Raw genomic sequence first — 21,968 nt, 5'->3', positions numbered from 1 at the left:
ATCAGGTCCCCTGCCTCTGCCTGAGGTAGGAAAGGCTTTCCTGTGGGAAAATCTTTGTCCTGTAAGTTAATGGAAGTGCTAATATAACACCTGTCCTGCCTCGCCTGCCCTACATGGGCTGTCACCATTGACCACATGACAGACTGAAATCTTGGAAGACCATGAGGGCTACTTCCCACTTTACACAAATTAACTCTGGGTTGTTTAACACTGGAGCCTTCACAACTTCTCCATTTTCCATAATCATGTTTCATCAATAGTTAATAATCTCCCCATATTCACATTCATTTTTATATTCTTTAATTTAACCTATCTTCTTATCTGGTCTTCAATGAACATGAAGGAAAATTGCTCAGTAACTTTTGCAAACTTAAAGACCAAGATTTTAAAACCTGTGACATTTCTATCACTAAGGGGGCTATTTGCCTTGAACTTCCCTATTTTCTTTGTTTCTATAATCTATTTTTCCCATAAGTTTCATCAAATACTGGCTTAGTTTCTAAGTACCTTACCCCATTCTACCTGGCATTCCATCAAGCTGGAGAAAGGTGTTTGAGAACTGACTGAAGTGGAAGACACGCAGACACGGTTCAGAATTGTATAATTATAAAAAGAATCTGGAATACTTGCCTGCGTCCAGAGATGTCTCGATGACCCTGGTTTTTCTGGCAACTGGCATGTGGGTGATCCACATGAGCTGGTGCATAAATTCCTGCATCCCTGAGCTTGTCCGCACCCCAGTCCTTGTGCTGCAATTTCCTCCGCATTCTCAAAGCATCAGATTGAACACAGATAATTTCTTACTTTATATTTATTAAGTTAACCTGAAATGATTAACGTAAAGGTTTATGTAGGCTTTAAAATCATTTGGGGGAATTTTAGGAATTGCCTCGGTATTGGAGATAATTCGGTCTTTCTTCTTTTGCATTTCAGCTCTTTGATTGGCATATACAGCTGGATAAATCTCTCCCTGCGCCTCTGGGCACTATAGGTGCCTGGTTGTACAGGGCAGAGGTGGCCCTGAGGGAGGAAATAACCATTCAGCAGGTCCATGAGGAAACCGCCAACACAATACAGCGGAAGCGTGAGCAGCACAAGGTAAAAACGCTGATCAGGAGACCTTCCAGCATAATGTGGTGTGGAGATGTGGCCTGTTTAGAACTCACACTGACCGGGCTTCCCGGGCGTCCATTCCTACTGATTCAGAGATGTCACACTGCATATACAGCTCCGAGGCTTCGTGACTTTTCCAGAACTCAGTCTTATAAATAACCCGGAACACAAATATTTAGTTATTGCTTTTATAGAAGTCATGATTTTGTAGATGTCACATAACAACAAAAATATCCACCAAAAAATGACGTTAGTGCCAAACTGAAACTCACTGTAGAATAAGCTGAATGGAATAAAGGATTGCGCCGTGCATATTTGGAGTGGGCCCATTAATGGGATCAGTCTCTACTGCGACCTGCCTAGTTCCAAGCTATTGCATTCAGGTGGAGGCAGGCTGATGGTTGTTTCCCCACCTGGTTACACAGTTATTCATTGGATTTTGGCTTCCAGAAAAGCCTAGGTCACGTCCATGTTGAGATTCCCAGAATATTAAAAATAGGGAGAAATGCTAAAGCAGTGTTACACTAATAACACCACTTTAAGCAATTAGCAGTTCACCCTAAAGACAATTCCAAAATTGTTTTCATGTAAATCCTGTAACAATTAAAACAATGCTTAAACAATGTGAATATTTCATACAAAAGGAGTCCCATAGGGTTGTACCAGTAAGTGTAGAATGCATATTGATTGCGGATAAATGTGTCAATTCAGCTAATATGCACCAGGGAGACTGCTGAAGGTGCCTCCAATCCAGAGGTTTGAGAAACAGCATGTGTTTGTGGTTCATTAAAAGACTTACATCTAATTGAAATGCTCCACCAAAGAGAAAATGCCCTACAATATTAACTATGCTGTTTACTAGCATGAAAGATGCAGCAGAAATCTTAATTCAGAGTATACTCTAGGCGGCATCTGCCCCTGATGGGGTATGGATTTAAATTGGATGCATGCTGTTAGTCTTCTCAGTGATTATAGGATTTGAGGTTCTTCTTGTCTCTTCTGGCTCCCTGGAGAGAGAGAGACCCTGTGCCAACCACTAAGTGTGCAGCCGGAAGCATCTCTCTGCCAAAGAGCAGTAAACAACCATGAAAACCAGAAGTGAACTGGAGTGGGGAGGAGGGAAGGGTAGGAATCAGAGATGATGGTTATCTGAGACTGAAAACCAGACAGGATTAGACTGCAAGCTAGGGAACAGGATGAGAAGACAATAGGATGCGAGCAGAGGCTGATAGGGGCTAATTTAAGATGAAGTTCCAGGCAAGTTTCCAGAATGATCTTTTTACTGAGGTAGGAACTCATACTAGATCTGGGCATAGGTATTTGAAGTCGTAGAGTCATAAAGCAATGTAATTGTCAATTATAAGGTAAATTTTCATTCATTCAAAATATATTTATTAGGTGCCTATAGTAAGCTAAGCTTTGGTAATGTGAGAAATGTGAATCATGGTTAGGAAAACTAAAATGATAGACTTTTCTCAAAAGCAGAAAAATCAGTTCATCAATTTGGTATCAGTACTCTGCTCTGCTATATTGGGCTCACTTGAAAATGCAGTAAATTGAGAAAAGCACAATAGATGACTCATCAATATGTCAGCAAGAATGTTTGAGAATATTATCTCCGCATCCCAGTCCCAAAGTAATTACAGCTCATGCCATGAAAACTTAAATATGTCCTCAAGATCTAGAATTCTTGATTTTATACATTCATCACATTTTTTAATATAACACATGACAATCTTTCATTACTTACTATATAAGCAATCGTTGAAAATTGAATTCAGATAAATATATTTTTTCAAGAGTTCATGTTATGTTTTGACCAATGTTTTTTTATTATTTTTTTAAATTAACTTATATGTATGTAGAAACATGCTTATGCTGGAAAACAAGCTACACCTCTATAATCTTTTCTGTTTTTCAGATGCCCTAATACTCAGTTATCTAGAAAGCTAACAACAATAATCATAGCTACTTACACTTGAGGATTTAGCCATCTTTCAGTCATAAGTACTTAATTTTGCTAAGCACTTGACATTGGGGATTTGAAATAGGTATTATTATTCTCATTTTGCAGGTAAGTAAAGTTTTGGCAGAAAAAGGTTATGTGCCTGTCTCAGCATCTCACCGTCCACACAAAATCGCCCCAATCCCAAATCTTCATTTCCTCTGTGCCCTATCCTACTGCCATTTTACTGCCCGCATCCTCCCGTGCCATCAATTACGTCCCTTTGTACTCTGCTAAATTCAGTTCTCAGTCATTCAGATCACCCCTTGTACACACGCTGCCCACCTCATCCAGGCCTCACTTTGTCCTACTCCCCTGGTGAAAGCACAGCCCTGGTGAAAGCCCACGCTCTGCCTAGCTCCTGCCCACACACATGCAGCTGACTGTGGCTCAGAAACTCACCCCGGGCGCGATGACTCACCCAGGTGGGCCCTTCAAGCTGCCTGGCACTCCAAAGGCATTTCCCGACTCCATTCCCTCTCCATTCCGGGGACAGCTATTTCATACCTTGTCTCCTCAAACCTTCCACACCTCCTCCCCTCTCCTTACTCTTAGCTGCTGACAGGGCTTCCTATTTCTCTGGGAAAATAGAAGCCATCAAAAAAGAATTTCCGCAAGCTCCCACGACCACAGCATCCCACCTACGGGCATCTGTGCTTGAATCTCCGTCCTCACTTCTGTTACTATGGGTGGACCATCTGTGCTCCGAGCGAAGGCCCACCCGCCCCACATGCACTAGATCCCATCCTCCCTGCTCCTCTGCAGAGGGCAGCTCCCCGAGGGCTCCCCTTCTCTGTGGCTTTTCTCTCTCTTTTGCTGGATATTTCCTACCCTCATAAAATAGGCTGCTATTTCTCTCATCTTAAAAATTCTTTTTCTTTAAAAAAATAAAATAAAGAAAACGTGTCTCTTTCCTAACTATACTTTCCCATCTGGCTACTGCCCATTTTTCCTCTTTCCTTTTACAACAGCAAAGCTCTTGGAAAGAGTTGTCTATGCTTTCATTTTGGCTCCAAAACACTCTTCCCCCATTCTTCCCAGAACCCATTCCAACCAAATTATCCCTAGCAATGCTGTCCATCCCAAGCAGGGATCTCCTTGATCCTCACTCAGTGGCCAGTTCTCAGGCCTCATATTACCTCCCCTGTTGTTACAGAATAGGAGAGGGGCTTGTCTCCCCAGGTTGCTCGTGGGGGCGGGGTTCTTGGTAAGGCTAGGATAAGCATTTCCGGAGTTCCTCATGGGAAGATGAGATATTGTAGGAACCTTTATTTCTGTGGAATTACACCTCTGAGTTTTCAAGTGTCCATTTCCCTTAGTCCAGTCATAGAAGAGACTGGACTTCAGTAGCTGGGGCTTTGGTAGAGCTGAAATCAGAGTCAGCGTTCAGAGCTCCCTTTCAATGTTGGTGCAGGGTCCAGTCCAGCATCAGGCTAGTTTGCCTGGTTTCCCCACTAAAGTCTGTGAATCCATTGTGTGTGGGGTTCAAATAGCTGTGGACCATAGGGGCAAATACAGGAGAATCAAAAGAGTGTACTCCAAGCAACAAAAGCAACAAGAGATAGAATTCCTTTTAGATATAGATAGATAGAGATAGAGATGGATAAAGATAGATAGAGATAGAGATAGAGATAGAGATAGAGATAGAGATAGAGATAGAGATAGAGATAGAGATAGAGATAGATATATATCTCTAAATGTTGATGAACTTGCAGTGGCCACACCCATTCTGGTCAACCATCTCTGTTCCCAGATGTTATTGACAGCCAAATACCTTTTCTATGTCACCCCAACGTTACTGGGCATGTGTCTGTCTTCTCTTTGTTGGATTTCTTCCCCTAGTGTTTTGCAGGGACTAGGCCAGTATCCCATGGGGAATGTGAAATTGAAACTTCACAAGTGAAGCTGCCCCAAATGACATGCCTATAATATCTGGCATTCCTTTTGCTTCTTTCCTATTATTAATTAGCTAATTCCAGTGGTATCACTATCAGAATCATTTTACACAGTTACCCCTTTATCCTCGACGCACTTTCTTCATTTGGTTTCCTAGTTTTCTTTCTCTTCCTATGGCTCTGGCTTTCTAGTCTTTCCACAATATTTATTATGTGCAAAGCAGTGTTCTAAGCATTTGTGATACACCCATGAGCAAAATAGGCAAAAAGCCCTACCCTTATGTAACTTAACTTCTAGTGAGAGGAGGAAGATCAGCAATAATAAACATAATAAATGAATGTTTGAGTAGAAGCCAAAAGGACAGGAAGTATTAAGTGGTGTTGCATTTTTAAGTAGGGCAGTCAGTGGAAGCTCACTGAAAAGATGACATCACACAGGCAAGCACATTCCCACCTCAAGGCCTTTGCCCTTGCCATCACTCTGGAATGTTCTCCCCCTTGACTTGAAACGTTCTCCCACTTATATTCCCATGATGTGCCTCTTTGTCTCCTTTGGGCCTTTATAGGAAGGTTACCTTACAGTCCACACTTTCGTGGCCACCTCTTTGAAATTACACTCTCTTTCCCCCTTCGTTGTAACTACTGTTTTAATCATTTACCTCATTTATTGCTTGATTTCCTACACTGTCATCTCAGCTCCATAAGGGCAACTTCATTGCTTGTTTTTCTCTCTTGTGTTCCCAGCTTCTAAAAATGGTTTTAGAAATATCCAAGCTTCCAAATTTTTAATTGGGTCAATATTGCTCATTCGTGTTTTCTAAGAATTTGTGCCATTTGCCTAACTTTTCAAAATTATTGTCAGAAAATTGTTCAAAATTGTCTCTTCTAGTTTTTGGTAATCTTTTCTGTGCCCACAGTTAAGCCCCTATGTTTGCTCCATGTTGTTTCTTTGCACCTTCTCACTCTCCTTAATTGTGCTTTTGGCATTGTTGGTTTTCTCTGTCATATCCTAACCATCTTTACCCATCTACTTTCTTACCAGAGGAATGATATTATCACTTTTTAAAAAATATTTTAATAGTTTATTTATTTTTAGAAAGAGAGGAAGGGAAATGGAAATGGAGGGGAGAAAGAGAGAGAGAGAAAGAGAGAGAGAGAGAGAGAGACATTTATGTGAGAGCATAACATCAATTAGTCATTGAACTGGCAAGCTCATGGTGTACATAGGATGATGCCCAACCAATTGAGCCACACCAGCCAGGGCAATTATTACCACTTTTTTAATGGCATCACCCTGGCTGCTGTGTGAGAATAGATTGGGTTAAAGGGTAGGAGCCACTTAACCAGTTTCAATAATCCAAATAGAGTCACCAGAACCAGAGTGGTCGTTGTGGAGATGGTGAGAAATGGTCAGATTCTGAATAAAATTTTAGGTCAGAGCAAAGAAAATTTTCAGCATTAGATATTGATTATGAAGGAAGGGGAGTCAGACATGACACTGATTTGGGGACTGAGTAACTGGGAAATGGAATTCTTATCAGTTCAGACAGAGAAATGATAAAGCAGATTTGACATAGAAATGTGTCTGGATCATAGAAGGGAGGTAGAGAGTGACTGAAATACAGCAGTAGCTGCTCCAGGACAGTCCTCTCTCCTCTGGACCAGCTTGGCCGCACGTACTGCCCTCTTTCTGGGAGAGAGAGATGTGTGAGCATCTGTGCAGTTACCTACAGACTCAAAGCAAGTTAAAACATAGATACAGCCAAATATAAAACATAGATACAGCCAAATACCAGTATGTCAGGATAGAAATAGTTTGCCCCTGGCTTTTTCTACAATGTAAAAATTAATATCCTGCCCCAAAATTAATGTCACGTATGTCAACAAACACATATGACTTCAAACATTTTAATTTAGAGCATGAGAGCCTTTCAGTCTTTCCTCCCATCAAGTGTTTCTCATAAGGCTTTAGGCTCTTTTTTTTTTTTTTTTGCTTCTGTTTTCTCCAATTAATCCACTAAATCCTGGTGTGGGAGGAACAATATTCACTTAAACATATCACTCTGGTGGACTCAGGTGTCTTACTTTTCAGTGAGTGACAAGCTGTTGAGTATTTATTCTGCTGTTGAGAAATAAACGAGGCTCTAGAATATATGGCATGAAATTGTTCACCTCTGTCTTGCTTTACAATTGGCTAGAAATTGTGAAATTCATGTAAATCCTTATATAAATAAGTCTGTTGACAGTGAAAACCTCTGAAAACAAACCAAGGGAGATTCAAATTAATCTAAATAAATTATTCAAATTGTGGAGTTCTATACAGTCTGCAAAGAATACTTACAAACTTAACATGTGATATCTATGGGAAATTCCCTGTGCTTACTTGAAATCTTCCAACCATAAAGGTATTTTCATAAAATGTTGTAATATAGTCAACTTACTTTAGATGGCAAGCAAATATCACTTTATGATAGCTTGCATGCATTCAAAATAAAAAAACCATAGCATTTAATATTTTTTTGCCGTTAAAGGGTTAAACTAGTTGTACTTAGTGTTAAGCGTTTAAAAACCAGCATATCTCAAATTCCAGGGAGGAGAAAAATGCCACCAAATCACTGTGTGTGGCAATCATGCCATTTCCCTTTAGCTCATGTACCTTTAAAACGTGTGAATGCATTGCTGTGCGAGTGGCATGTGTGTTTAAAAGATGCCATGATCGTTAGACGCAGCGCTAGCCGGGGCCGTGCAGACCAGCACGGGTTCCTGTGCGAGGGGAAAGCCTGCGACAGGCGCCGAGCCCCATGTGGATGTGGCAACAGCATCAAATTGTCGAACACATTGACTCATTGGTGCAGGCTGCAAATTATGCTTCTTAGCCTCCTGTGAACATGTTGCCTCATTTTTTTTATTATTTTTTTCTTAAACCATATCTTAGGATCTGCTTCAAAACACAGATGCCCACAAAAGAGCCTTCCATGAAATCTACCGGACCCGGTCGGTCAACGGGATCCCAGTGCCACCTGACCAGCTAGAGGACATGGCCGAGAGGTAAGCAGATGTCTTAGATGAAGCCTCTTTGTAAAATGCTCAGTGAATGCTTTTTTCATCGCTTTTCCTTTTTTTTTTTTTAATGCATTTGTATTTTCTTGTACAGAAAGGCTTACATTTGGTAGAGTAAAATTGGACTCCCATAACATATGCTAAAGCATGCCAGCATGCTAACGTATCATTAATTAAAGAGTTAACCTGCTTGTGTTCAGAGCCTGGAAATCACAGAACTGGTTTCTTCAGAGGCTGTATTTTTATTCAGGGCTGTGAGGAACATTATGTAATATTGCAAGAACAGTGTATAAAAGAAACAGATGAGAGATGCTGGCAGGGGAAAGAGCTATATCAAAGGCTTCACTCAATCCCGATTCGCCTTTAAACCCAGAGCCAGAAAAAGGAATCTGATCTCCAGATAGTGATCGATCAGCCAGAGTTTAGAAGACCCGGTGCCTGCATTAGATTCCTCCCGGACTGTGACAGGTTAAGTAAGCCCCGCTCTGTTACTTAGTTACATTCTGTGCATTCTCCTTGTTTTATTTCTAGGTTTCATTTCGTTTCCTCCACATCAGAACTGCACTTAATGAAAATGGAATTTCTAGAATTAAAGTACCGTCTGCTCTCACTGCTGGTTCTTGCAGAGTCGAAGCTGAAGTCTTGGATCATCAAATACGGGAGGAGAGAGTCGGTGGAGCTGCTGCTGCAGAACTACATTGTAAGTGTCCCCGGTGCTTGGTGGCGGGATCAGAGGGCCGGGGATGTCGCACTGAGTACTGGCCAGTGTAGCTGATAACTTCATCTTGGGTTGAAACATGAAGGCTTCCAGTGTGTTAAAGGGGCTCCATAGAAGTTTGTGAGCTATTCATTGCCATCTGAAATATACAACTGAAGTCTTCAGAAATATAAAAGATTTTGCTGCATTAACCGTATTGAACCATTGTGACTGACTTTATTGCTTAAAAAAGAAAAGTTTTTGTATTGTATACCCATGACTTTGACTGTGAGCTCACCATTGAAACAGAGTGAACATACTTAAAGGTTATCTTCTTGTCTTCTAAAACCCAGTCTTGGAGAACAATTCTCAATTGTTGTAAACAATTTTTTTTTTTTTAGATTAGGTCCAGCATGTCTTTTTTAGGGTTATTCCCTGAGCATTTTTGCTTCTTGTGTGCACCCAGGAAAAGTAAAAATTTGTAAATCTCTGTACCAATTTAATTTTTAAAGATTATCTCATATTTTGGGTTTTCAGTAAAGATTATCTCATATTTTAGGTTATTTAGATAGAATAGTAGTCCTGTACTAATGAAGGAATTAGGTTGGTCTATAACTAGGAGTTTCCATTTACATGTAATTAGAGAATTATAATTATCGAAGGCACCTTATTTCTCTTAAACACCCACCCCCCAAATTTATTAAAAATACAAATTTTCTCCGAAAGAAATGTTAATAGAACATCTCAGTTCTGACTTGTTCCATTGATGTTTAATCACAAATTCTAAATAATAAATTAATAAATTCAAAATGTAGGCCCATATGTTACCTACCAGTCACAGTAACTGTGTAATTGACATGATTGATAGTTGTTGAAACCATGTCTTTATTGAAGAAGCATTCTAGAACCATAAAACATTTTGCTACATTTCAATTTCATTTTCTAAGTGATAAATGAACAACGTGCATTTAGGGAGGAAAAGGTTTAACAGGTTTGTGGTAAAATATTTCTTTTGATTTAATTTATTGTCTCAGAAATAATTGTCAAAATGTGAACTCTGTTGTATGTTCCCTTATTCATTTTGAATTATTTTGAAAAGCAATACAAAAATCTATATTTTTTAACTGCAAGTACTTCCATCAGACTTTTAAATATTAAATACAGATATGTATTTATGTATTTGGGTTTAGTCATATAAATGATACACTCTGAACTCAGTAGGTAATTATTCAGGATTCGTCTTTTTCCAGCTATTTAAGGACGACCAGTCAGATTGAAATGCCCAATAGGAGTGTTGCACCAGGTTAATGTTCAACACAACGATGTTAGTAATTCTCTTTGACTTCCTCAAGTGAAAGGTTTGTAAGTGGAGAGTTGTTACCAATGATTTTTAAAAAAGCAGTATTTTCTGCCAGTCCATAAAGTTCACCATACAGCTCACTTTAAACTGCTTTCTAAGTCAGTCATTTGTAAAATTGCTAGTTACTCTACAAACATAGCAGGTTTCAATGAACATGTCCTAATATTCTTATGCCCTGTGAAAAAGACCTATTTATCACTCATACTTATTTCCCAAAAGGGGCTTTACGGCATTTTTTAACAGTTTGAATAACTTTTGAAGATTGAAAATTTGTCATTTGCGAAGGGTTTTCATTTTGTTTCCCCAAGGAAACAAAGACGGAACGCTTAAGTCACATGCTCCGATGGCCTAGTTGGTAAGGAGTGGAGTCAGGATTTGAATCCATCTCTTTCCTACTCAAAAGCCCTTGTGCTTAAGCAGTAAACTTTACTAACAAAATTGTCTGTGAGAAAATAATTTTTAACTTTAATAGACCAAATCATCAAAATGATTTCTTATAGCTAAAAGAACTAAAGAATTGTAACTCACATAAATATTAGTTCCATTTAGTATTGGTCCATATTGACAATATTTTCCACTTTCACACTGTAGACTGATAGTTCCTACTATTTCTGTTATAGGCAACATGGATTTAGGGCAGGGCGAGGTCAGATGGGGACCTTATGGAAGCTTGGCCACCATCACACAGAAAGGTGTTGAAGCATGGCTCAGCTCCTTACTACCCATGTCACTTTATAAATAGCTTGATTCTAGAAGACCCACTTTTTCCTAAATCTACATATACAAAAGCCTAAGCGACCATTTGACCGTTCGACCGGTAGCTATGACGCGCACTGACCACCAGGGGGCAGACGCTCAACACAGAGGCATGGAAACATGGAACTGACTGATGAATCTCAGAGGGTATGGGGGAGGAGGGGAGGGTGGGAAGAGATTAACCAAAGATCTTATATGCATACTAGAGGCCCAGTGCATGGATTTGTGCACCGGTGGGGTCCCTTGGCCTGACCTGTGGGTATCAGGCCAAAACCGGGAGTCCAAAATCCCCCAAGGGGTCCTGGATTGCAAGAGGCCACATGCCAGGCTGAGGGACCCCACCGTGCATGAATCTATGCACCGGGCCTCTAGTTTAATAATGATGATAATAATAAAAATAATAATAATAGGAATTTTCTAAGGAACAAAGACTGACACACACTGTTTTACTTCTACCTGACACCCCACAGACACTCTCTGATCCTTTTGGAGTTTGGAGGAAAATCACTCTCTTTAAAACAGACTATTTCAAAGAGTATAAAGACTTTCAATATAATTAGAAATCAGGTTCTTAAATATAATCCTTTCCTTGTTTTCTAAAAATAATTTACTGTAGTGAACCATATGCTGCAGTTTCTCCTAATAACCAAAATAATATTCAGGATGTAAAATTTCCATAATTATCTTTGCCTTAGTCTGAATTCTCAATTAAATCTTTTAAAAATTTATTTTTCAATTAAATTGGGCACACCCCACACCGGGGATCTAGCCCACAATCTGGGCATGTGCCCTGAATGGGAATTGAACCGTGGCCTCCTGATTCATAGGTCAGTGCTCAACCCCTGAGCCACGCTGGCTGGGCCTAATTTGTATTTCTTAATCCCTTCACTTTTTCACCCAGTCTCCCAAACACCTTGTTCTTTGGCAACCATCACTTTCTATTGAGTCTGTTTTTGTTTTGTTTTTTCATTTATATTTTGTTATTTAGATTCTGCATGTAAGTGTTCATTGCATTATTTACATTAACCAAGATATGAAAGCAACCCAAGTGCCCATCAATAGATAAGTGAATAAAAAGTCGTGGTGCATATACACAATGGAATATCACACGGCCATAAGAAAGAATGAACTCTGACCATTTGCAACGGCATGGATGGATTTAGCGGATACTATGCTAAGTATTATAAGTCAGACAGAGAAAGACAAATACCACATGATTTCACTTATATGCAGAATCTAAAGAACAGAATAGAAGAACAAACAACAGAAACAGACTCAATTCAATCTTACTCATCTAAAAAAAAGATACTTTTTTTTAAAGGTTAGAAAATTAGAGAATGTGCTTTCTATAACTTCTTGTACCAGGTACATGGCCTGCAGCTGGTAAGTACTTGATATATTCCTGGAAAATACTTCACAAATGCTTGTTGAATAATTTAGGCTACTGAAAGAGATTACATACTATAATGAAAATCAGAAGATGACCGATTTGGTTCTTGCTCTCAGAGTTGTTCTTAATATGACCCTGTTGGTTAACACATGCTTCAATTTTACTCTGGAAAAAATAGGATAACATTTTGTTCTTTCACATAAAATAAAAGAAGAGCTCTGGGAACTTTGGACTGTGTGAATGCAACATAAATAATATGAACATTTATTTTATTGTTTATGATTATTTCATTAATGTACATAGACAATTCTGATGAAACCACTCCTCAGAATTGATTTTTTAAATCTTAAATTATCTGGCTTAGCTCCCTTTGAGTGAAATTGATGAGCCTTTTATTTCTTATACCTATATTTATCTTGTGAGAGTAGAAATACAGACTTTTCCCCTAAGACTTTGAATTTAGTGGCACAAAGAGGTATCTTATTTTTCTTTAAATGTCTACTGACTAATGCAGCTTTTTTGTTCAACTTGACATCCAAATGTAAACCTTATTTTGAAAGAAATAAAGGAATCCTGTCCCTGTTATTTTAAACACGCATTTGTGTTTACTTTTGCAAAATCTGAGAGATTGTCTCTAGATAGCTCACAGTAAAAAGGTTTGGCACTCTTCCTGCTAAAGTAATTCTAACAGACAAAATAATTCATATTACTAAGTGGATTTACTAAATATCCAGAAAAAAGAATCAAGATAAATGGAACAATTAAAAAGTAAAATAACAAAGAAAGCATTGTCCTCTAAAAACTGTTTAGCTTTCCTCATGGGAAAGCTGAAAAAAACTTTAATAAAACCCTACAGTATTAATAAAATTCTTAAAACATTCCCTCCCCCCCCCTTTGACCAGAAATAAAACTAGAAAAAACTTTTCTCTCTTCTTCATTTTCAATTTGTTTCTAAATTGCTCCAGCAAAAGCCTAATTAAGTCTTTCTGTCCAGTAGAGGCACGATTTCCCATTTCTTTGGCACTTGTAACAATTTTCCCATTAGCTTCTTGAAGTTTTTGCCCAAACTAAAGGCTGTTTTTAAAACTTTCCCAGAGATATTTATCTTTTCAATTTCTTACAGTGTCTTGAAGATTAGGTGTAATTTTCCTTTAAAAAAAATCAAATCATGACTTGCTTATTTGATTAAGTTACTAAAAATGTAAATTACAGTAAATTACTTTTTCTCCAGTTGGGGAGCAGGGAGAGGTTAAAAAAGTAGCACATCAGGCTGACTAACCAGCCAACCAGACTATGGTGGAATTACTTTATTCTCACACAAAAATAATGAAGCCTATTAAAATTATTGAATAAAGTATTCATCATAGGACCCCTCATTCCAAGCAACTCACAGCTTGCTCTCTTTACCATTTCCCTGGAGAACAGTTAATATGTAAGTAAATGCTTTTGCACATAAGATGATATGAAACATATTATACAGGTAATTTTTAAATGTTACAATGAAATATGATAAATGTTTATCAATAAAATCTAGGGATGTCTATGCCATTGCTGTCTGAGTAGTTTTGCATTTGCACACAGCATTTTGCATCTTCTTATTAAGCATCCATCAGCCTACTATTGAGGACTTCAGCTGGTTTTTGAAGGCTAATTTTGCATTTTATTATAATGACATCAAGTATGTCAGTGAGTTCCAATCATACGACCTAATTATGCTGTTTAGAGAATGTAAAGAGCTTTTGGTGATGTGTTGTTACCTATAATTACATCAATTTCCTACTTTGGAGAAGTAGGAATAATCTTTGAAACAGGAGCTATTTCATATTTATGGGAGTTAACTGTTAAAAAACTTACCTAAGGATTTGTTGTGTGTTCTCAATTTTATAGTATCCATTTGCTGATAGGAACTCTATTATATATGTAAATTACATACTGACATAGGCATGCCTTGTCTGTAATTTTTATACTAAGAAATAGAAATTGGAGGTCATGGATAACATGGGTGGAATGTGAGATTATTAAACATTTTTCTACTTGTAAACATTTTTGTACTTATTTTTTATTTTAAGGGAAGGGTGCAGTGTGCCATTTATTTATATTCTGAAGTTCCTTGGAGCAATCATTCACCAGAATTATGGTTCATAAAGCAACAGAATTTCGCTGCTACACCCCAGTGGGACACTCGATGATGTTCTTCTAAATTTAGTGCTTTCTAAGTGTTAGCCTCAGGTCCCCTGGAGAAACATCTGAAAACAAACGCTTGGGTAGAGAGGAAATAGAATATTTTCTCAGTCTAGGGGTGAGTTAGAACTCAAAGTGTGGAAATACTTTATAAACTCAGAATAATTAAGTTATTTATGGCAGTTGAATTGATTTGATATTTTTAGGAAGAAGGAGGTTGGTAAATTGGGGGAGCACATTCACATACTGAAGAAGGTTGGGTTTGTCGTTTCCACCTAAGCCAGTATTTGTTATCTTCTAACTATTCCTCCTTTTCTAGACTTTTATAGAAAACAGCAAGTTCTTTGAACAATATGAAGTGACATACCAGATCTTGAAACAGACAGCAGAGATGTACGTCAAAGCCGATGGTTCAGGTAAAACTCGTGACAGAATCTGTTTCAGTGTTGAATACAGGAAAATTTAGGAACTACAGATTTCTATATAAAAAAATACAGATTTCTATGTGAAATAATTTTTTGTTCTCTTGTGGAATCTTTGTGTGATCATATCATTGGTCTAGAGAGCATACATTGGATTCAGCAACAATTGACTTTGTATAATGCCTAACCTGCATCATCATATGTGTTTGTGTGTGCGCACGCGCACGTCTATGTGTGATCTAAGGGACAGCAAAATGAACATTCATTTTCTAAATTCCAATTTTCCAACCTATTTTCATTTCTGAGGATTCATAGCAAAAAAAATGGGCTAACTTGAATATTTAATAAAGTAAATGAAAACTTAAGTTTGTGTAAAGGCCTAAGTCGTAAAACATTCTTGTTTCAACTTATAAACATGTCATATTTGCTGAAAATGAACTATAGCATTTGTGATTGATACTATATGTGTGTCTATCTATTTGAGTGCATATAAAATGTGAACAAATATATGTGTCACTTACTGCATCCCATTTATTAAGAATTTTAAATATATTATCATCTTCAATCTTTGAATAAGATATTTTCAGTAATAACTGAATGAAATTCTAAAGAATTATAAATACATACCAGTGTAATAGACTCTAGAAAAAAGATATGGTAGATTTAAAATATAAAATAAAGATTGTGCCCTAGCCAGTTTGGCTTAGTGCATAGAGCAGTGATGGTGAACCTTCTGAGCTCGGCGTGTCAGCATTTTGAAAAACCCTAACTTAACTCTGGTGCCGTGTCACATATAGAAATTTTTTGATATTTGCAACCATAGTAAAACAAAGACATATTTTTTATATTTATTTTATATATTTAAATGCCATTTAACAAAGAAAAATCAACCAAAAAAATGAGTTCGCCTGTCACCTCTGACACGCGTGTCATAGGTTCTCCATCACTGGGAGCATCAGCCTGCGGACCAAAGGGTTCTGGGTTCGATTCCGCTCCAGGGCAGGTACCTCAGTTACAGTCTCCTCCCTGACCTCGGCCCTGATCAGGGCATATGCAGGAGGCAACCAATTGATGTCTTTCTCTCAAGACATTGATATGTTGCTCTTCCACTCTCTCTAAAAATCAATGGAAAATAGCCTCAGGTGAGGATTAAAAAATAATAATAAAATAAAATAAAGATTGCCATGTGTTTTATCTGTGTCAGTGGAAGAAGCCGAGAATGTGATGAAATTCATGAATGAGACCACGGCGCAGTGGAGGAACCTGTCGGTGGAAGTCCGCAGCGTGCGGAGCATGCTGGAGGAAGTCATTGCCAACTGGGATCGCTATGGCGACACCGTGGCTGGGCTGCAGGCCTGGCTAGAGGATGCCGAAAAAATGCTAAGTCAATCGGAGCTAGCCAAAAAGGTGAGGCTGCTTCTGACAAGAGGAGAAGGGCATGCATACATTTAAAAATAAAGATTGCAATATATTTACTCAAGAATCCCGACTTTGCCTGAAAAGTTGCACATTCAGGGTAGTAAAGTATTGTATACTAAGAAATGCACCGCTTTATAAAAGTTATGTTAGAACAGTTGCCTGCCTGACAGTTCAGTGTTTGATTTTGCATTCAGAAGAGCAAGAACTGATGGGGGAAAGGCAAGCCCAGTGGGCAGCAGAGGGCGCTGTACTCACAAAGTCTGCTCCTGGGAGGCCATATCCAGGGCAGGGCCCTGTGGATTTCAAAATTTAAGATTAAAACATAGTATTGGATCTGTGGGATGGCATCCACGGTTTACAGATGGGTCACTGCATTTTTTTGTCTCTTTGGTTATTCTTTTTCAGATTTTATTAACCTCCGTCCAGGGTCTCATTCTCAGCAGGCATGATTCCCTGCTCCATTTACAGGTGTACATGTGTATATGCAAAAGTTACTGTTTTATTTTAATGTCACTTACATTTGAAAATAACATGAAATAGACTGATTTCTCTATATACAGGGGTGGGCAACAGTCCGTTTACATTTGTGAGTATGTGAAACAGACTTCATTCTTGTATTTTATTTTTTGATTATTATATTACTTATTTGTACTATCTGTCTTATTGTTGCTATTAATTCATATCCTTACTTATGATTTATCTTTTAGGTAATTATGGATGGTCATGTAAACCTACTTTTCCCCACCCCAGTATATACTTTTTAATGGGAGCCAGACATTTCCCACGGAAAAATCCATTTACATGTATAAGAAGTTAAAATGCCAGACTCCATTAAGAAATATAGTACATATGTTAGAATTAACTGCTTGCCGTCCAAGATTGGTTCATCTATCATTGTGATATACAAGTAGAAGTATCATTTTAAAAATGTTTTACCATTTCATATTTCATTTAGGTTACATATTCTTGTGTGGCTGATGGTGACAGAAATGATATAGCTATACAGATTTTGGCTTTTCTGATTAGACCACCGTGCCCGAGTAGATGTCATATGTGTTAATTTTATCCAAGGAAACATAACTGCCAGAAACAGAACTGTTCTTGTCTATTTATGGAGGAAGAACTCCCACACAGAGCTTCTGAAATGGATTTTGAATTATCTTTTGTTTCCCTGCTTTCACTGTGGTGTGTGTGTGTACATACACTGGCACATACACGCTTCACTTGAAATCAGGTGGAAACTACATCATTGTCAACTGTGTAACGTTAAACGGATGAGGGAGGATGTTATTGTATTCAATTGTATTCAGTGTTCCTGGCCCCAGATACTTAATTTTTAAATTTTTAAATTTCCTTTGATGGTTTAGCTCCATGATTAGTAATTATCTTGATGATCTACTGTATTCTGATTTTAAAACCAAAAGTAACAGGTCAAAAGTTTGTTTACAATTTTTTTTTGAGGAAGTCAAGCAAGTATGTCTTTCCAATCTATATTTTCCTACAATAGTATCTCTTTGTTGTTGTTGTTCGTAAATCCTCACCCGAGGATATTTTTTTCCATTGATTTTTAGAAGGAGCGGAAGGGAGGGGGAGAGACAGAGAGAGAAACATCTATGTGAGAGAGCCACATCAATTGGTTGCCTCCCCTCATGTGCCGCAACCAGGGCCAGGGATCAAGCCTGTAACCTAGGTACATGCCCTTGACTAGAATCGAACCCAGAACCCTTCAGGCCGACACTCTACCCACTGAGCCAAACTGGCTAGGGCAATAGTATCTTTTATATGACTCTGACACTGACATTTACTCACTGGTAGACAATGTATAAGTCCTTTATGCTCACAGAAATCCCACTTTTCATCTGAAAAATAGGAATAACAGACATGGTCGCATTTTGTTTTGTCTTCAGCAAAAGATATGGCATAGATGTTTTTTATAGAAATACACTCAGCATTTCTAGTTCACACTTTTGAAACTCTTTATTAAATATTTGCATTTTGAGAGTTAGGATTTACCTTCAAATGTACAAATTTTCAAACAAAGATATTTCTCTTAGTTTGGTCATTATCATATTCTTTATTAAATTTGGCGTATGGTTTGCAATAGGATGCATTGTTTATTGTCTAGGACTTTTTTCGAAATTTGCCTCATTGGATACAGCAACACTCTGCCATGAACGATGCTGGCAATTTTCTCATTGAAACGTGTGACGAGGTGGTTTCCCGTGACCTTAAACAGCAGTTATTATTGCTCAATGGGCGCTGGAGGGAATTGTTCATGGAAGTCAAGCAAGTATGTCTTTCCAATCTATAGATGCCTGAAACATGCATGTGTTATCAATGTTGCATTGAACAGTCTGTTAGAGACTATTTTGTTAGTCTCTATTAACGTAGGCTTATTAAAGCCGAGTCCAGATGTGTCTAGATCTGTTATATTGGTCCTTTATTCGTTCCCCTGAATAACAGAGGGACATAACAGAAATGTGGAGTTTGAGTAATGATTATACTGCCATATGGGGCCTATGCATATGGAACGATTCATGTTTCAAATTATAGTTCTTCACTTCTGTGCTACTTCCTTTTCTTTTCTTTCTTTCTTTCTTTCTTTCTTTCTTTTTTTTTTTTTTTACTTTCGTGGTCATTGGGCTTCAAGTGTATCTAACATAAGAGTCAGGAATGAGGGTCTTTCATACCATGTAAGGGTTGCAGAGAGTACATGGAAGTGAAGGTTAGACGTCCGATCCCGGCTTCATGATTGTCAGTGACATCCCCTCCCTTTCCTTAACAGTATGCGCGAGCTGATGAGGTGGACAGGATGAAGAGGGAATACACAGACTGTGTCACTGCCCTGTCTGACTTTGCAACTGAAGCCCACAGGAAGCTTTCTGAGCCCTTGGAAGTCTCTTTTATTAACGTCAAGTTGTTAATTCAAGACCTGGAGGTGAGGTGGCTCTCTGGGCCATAAAGTGAAAAACCTCGTCTGTTGTGAAAATCAAGATCAGTGAAGTTGCTCAAATCATTGTAAAGCTTTTCCTGTGTCTTTTTTGATGTGTGTGTATCTTCATTGGTACCTCCAAAAAATATTTTTAAATTGTGTTTTTAAAAAACTATTTGAATTTTTAAAGGTGTATTTGGGCCATAAAGTAACTTCAAAATAATTTTTTAAGTAGGAGATAATTTTTTCTTCAACCAAATTATAAAGCACTATAGGAAAATAGGAGTCTGCAGATGACACCTCTGTATAAAAATCTCCAGCAGTAACATTATAAAATGGATTGTGCTATTTAAGTAGTTTGAATACCCCACAGCCCTCAAAATGAAGTAATGGAAGGATATTTAATGACATGAAAAACTTTTCCAATACACTATTAAGTGAGAAAAGTAAAAAATAGCATCATCTCTCTCTCTTTCTTTTTTTTTGGTAAAAATTAAAAATGAGTGTAAACACACACAGGAAGCAACATTAATGATGTAATGTTGGGTTGATGGCTCTGGTGATCCCTATGTGGGACTTTAACTTAAATTTCCTTTATCCTAATTTATCTCTATTTAATACATTTTCTGCAATGACAATGTGTTATTTTTTAAAGAAAATAAATTTAATTTCTAAACTTACAGCAATTGCCCCAAAGTGTTCACATACATTTACCTGATATAATGTTTACATACTACATTAGCGCATATGTTGAAAGTGTGAAGATTACTTCAGCATATGTCAACTAAGGATTTCTGCTTAGTTTTTTTATTTCTTTATTGATTAAGGTATTACATATGTGTCCTTATCCCCCTATTACCCCCCATACCTTACCCCCCCCCCCACTCATGCCCTCATCCCCCTGTTGTCTGTGTCCATTGGGTAGGCTTATATGCATGCATACAAGTCCTTTGGTTGATCTCTCCCCCTTACCCCCACCCTCCCCTACCTTCCCTCTGAGGTTTGATGGTCTGATCGATGCTTCTCTGTCTCTGGATCTGTTTTTGTTCATCAGTTTAGTTTTTTTTTTTTTTTTTAAAAAAAAAGCTTTTATTTAGCTATATGATATTACCAACATATAATATATTAGTAATGAAGGAAAGCAATAACTGGAATCTCCAAAGGTTTAGGAGCATAAGTATAGAATGTTCCCTAGAACATATTGACTTTTGCCTAGCCTTCTGCAGAATCCTGAAATGAAAAGGTGCTGACTTGGCTGTTCACTGATTCCTGCAGGACATTGAGCAGCGGGTACCTGTGATGGATGCTCAGTACAAGATCCTCACAAAGACAGCGCACCTCGTTACCAAAGAGAGCTCCCAAGAGGAAGCTAAGGAAATGTTTGCGACCATGTCTGGGCTCAAAGAGCAGCTGACCAAGGTGGGGGAATACTTTATGCAAGTTACCCTCCGGGACCAACTCTGACCATCTCTGCCTCCTGCGCGCCCTCCCTCCTTTGTCACCGAGGGCACATCCTTTACTTGTTAACAAATCATGCTTTTGTTTCTCTTTGTGATTTAGTAACTTTGTCATATAGTAACTCTGCCATGAGTTTTAAAAATGAAATTCTGGGGCTGATACCAGCTATTCCCTCTGTTGACTTAAAGGCATTCGTAGCTGTATTTTAATAGAAAGATAAGCCTCTCCAGGGGGAGAGGGGACCAATGAAATAGGATTAAACAAAACGGGAGAAGAGGAGGAGGAGGAAAGGAGAGGAAGGGATCAGATATTTAAATGAGAAAGAATTCCAAAATGCCCCCTTTTTTGATCGTCTATTTGATGTGCCCTTACTCTAAGAGTACTTATGCTATTTTCTTACTGGGCGATGGAGAGACATTTTCACGAGAAAACTCTGTGGCATTTACGTGTGTCACTGGCTTAGTAATATTGTCTTATATATAAAAATTGAAGGATGCATAGGAAATACCATGAAACAAATGTCTGTGGCGGTCTGTAAGCACAAAATGACCACATCATTAGAGAAAATGTTACTGAGAGCTTCATGGCTTTTAACAGAATCTTTGTCTTTGTGCTTTTAAAGGTCAAAGAACGTTACTCCCCACTCCTGTATGAGTCTCAGCAGCTGTCAGTTCTGCTGGAGGAATTAGAAAAGCAGATGACGCTCTTCTATGACTCACTTGGGAAAGTCAGTGAGATTATAACAGTGCTTGAGCACGAGGCACAATCTAGTGCTCTTTTTAAACAAAAACACCAGGTAAGAAAACGTCCCTTTCGGGAGACACGGTTATTTGGAAAGCATGTGTAGTAAAATTGAGGTAGTGCTTATGTATAGACATTCTATAACCAGGCTAGCACATAATGCATGCTCTGTAACTGGTAGCAATTATTATTATTGTTATTATTAGTTACAGAGAGACAATGATTACACTGCCAAACCCTATTCTAATGAGTTCTCATCATGTTGAATAAAGATTATTTTCTATTTTGAGCCATAGTGCCATTTCTTACATTCCAAAATTGCTATAAATTGGCATCAAAGAATCCTTCCACAATTAAACTACTTAATGTTGAGTAAGAATGATATTTAATAATATGTCTCTAAATGTTACCTCCTAAATCTTCATAAAACCAAAAATGTGTCCTTATTCTGTTTTGCCAAAGCAAAACCAAAATTCTGCTCTAAATATTTGAATCTAGATTACCAAAGCTTGTATCCAAATTAGCCATTTGAAATATTT

At 38.0% G+C, this 21,968-nt stretch overlaps 1 protein-coding gene across 1 annotated transcript in view; it reads left to right on the top strand.

The window, feature by feature from the left end:
- SYNE1 (spectrin repeat containing nuclear envelope protein 1) overlaps nucleotides 1-21,968 on the top strand; it is a 387,878-nt gene that overhangs the window by 105,337 nt on the left and 260,573 nt on the right. The window contains exons 14-22 of the mRNA XM_081094059.1: nucleotides 934-1,098; nucleotides 7,949-8,061; nucleotides 8,605-8,773; nucleotides 14,777-14,873; nucleotides 16,084-16,286; nucleotides 18,424-18,588; nucleotides 19,084-19,236; nucleotides 20,506-20,649; nucleotides 21,311-21,484. Coding sequence (XP_080950185.1) covers nucleotides 934-1,098; nucleotides 7,949-8,061; nucleotides 8,605-8,773; nucleotides 14,777-14,873; nucleotides 16,084-16,286; nucleotides 18,424-18,588; nucleotides 19,084-19,236; nucleotides 20,506-20,649; nucleotides 21,311-21,484 — 1,383 coding nt within the window. The remainder of the gene's footprint in view (nucleotides 1-933; nucleotides 1,099-7,948; nucleotides 8,062-8,604; nucleotides 8,774-14,776; nucleotides 14,874-16,083; nucleotides 16,287-18,423; nucleotides 18,589-19,083; nucleotides 19,237-20,505; nucleotides 20,650-21,310; nucleotides 21,485-21,968) is intronic.

This window comes from Myotis nattereri (genome assembly GCF_964212035.1).
Source record: "Myotis nattereri genome assembly, chromosome: 6".
In the NCBI taxonomy this organism is placed as follows: Eukaryota; Metazoa; Chordata; class Mammalia; order Chiroptera; family Vespertilionidae; genus Myotis; species Myotis nattereri.
Note: the sequence above shows the minus strand (reverse complement) of the source record. Positions and strands in the feature narration are given on the sequence as shown.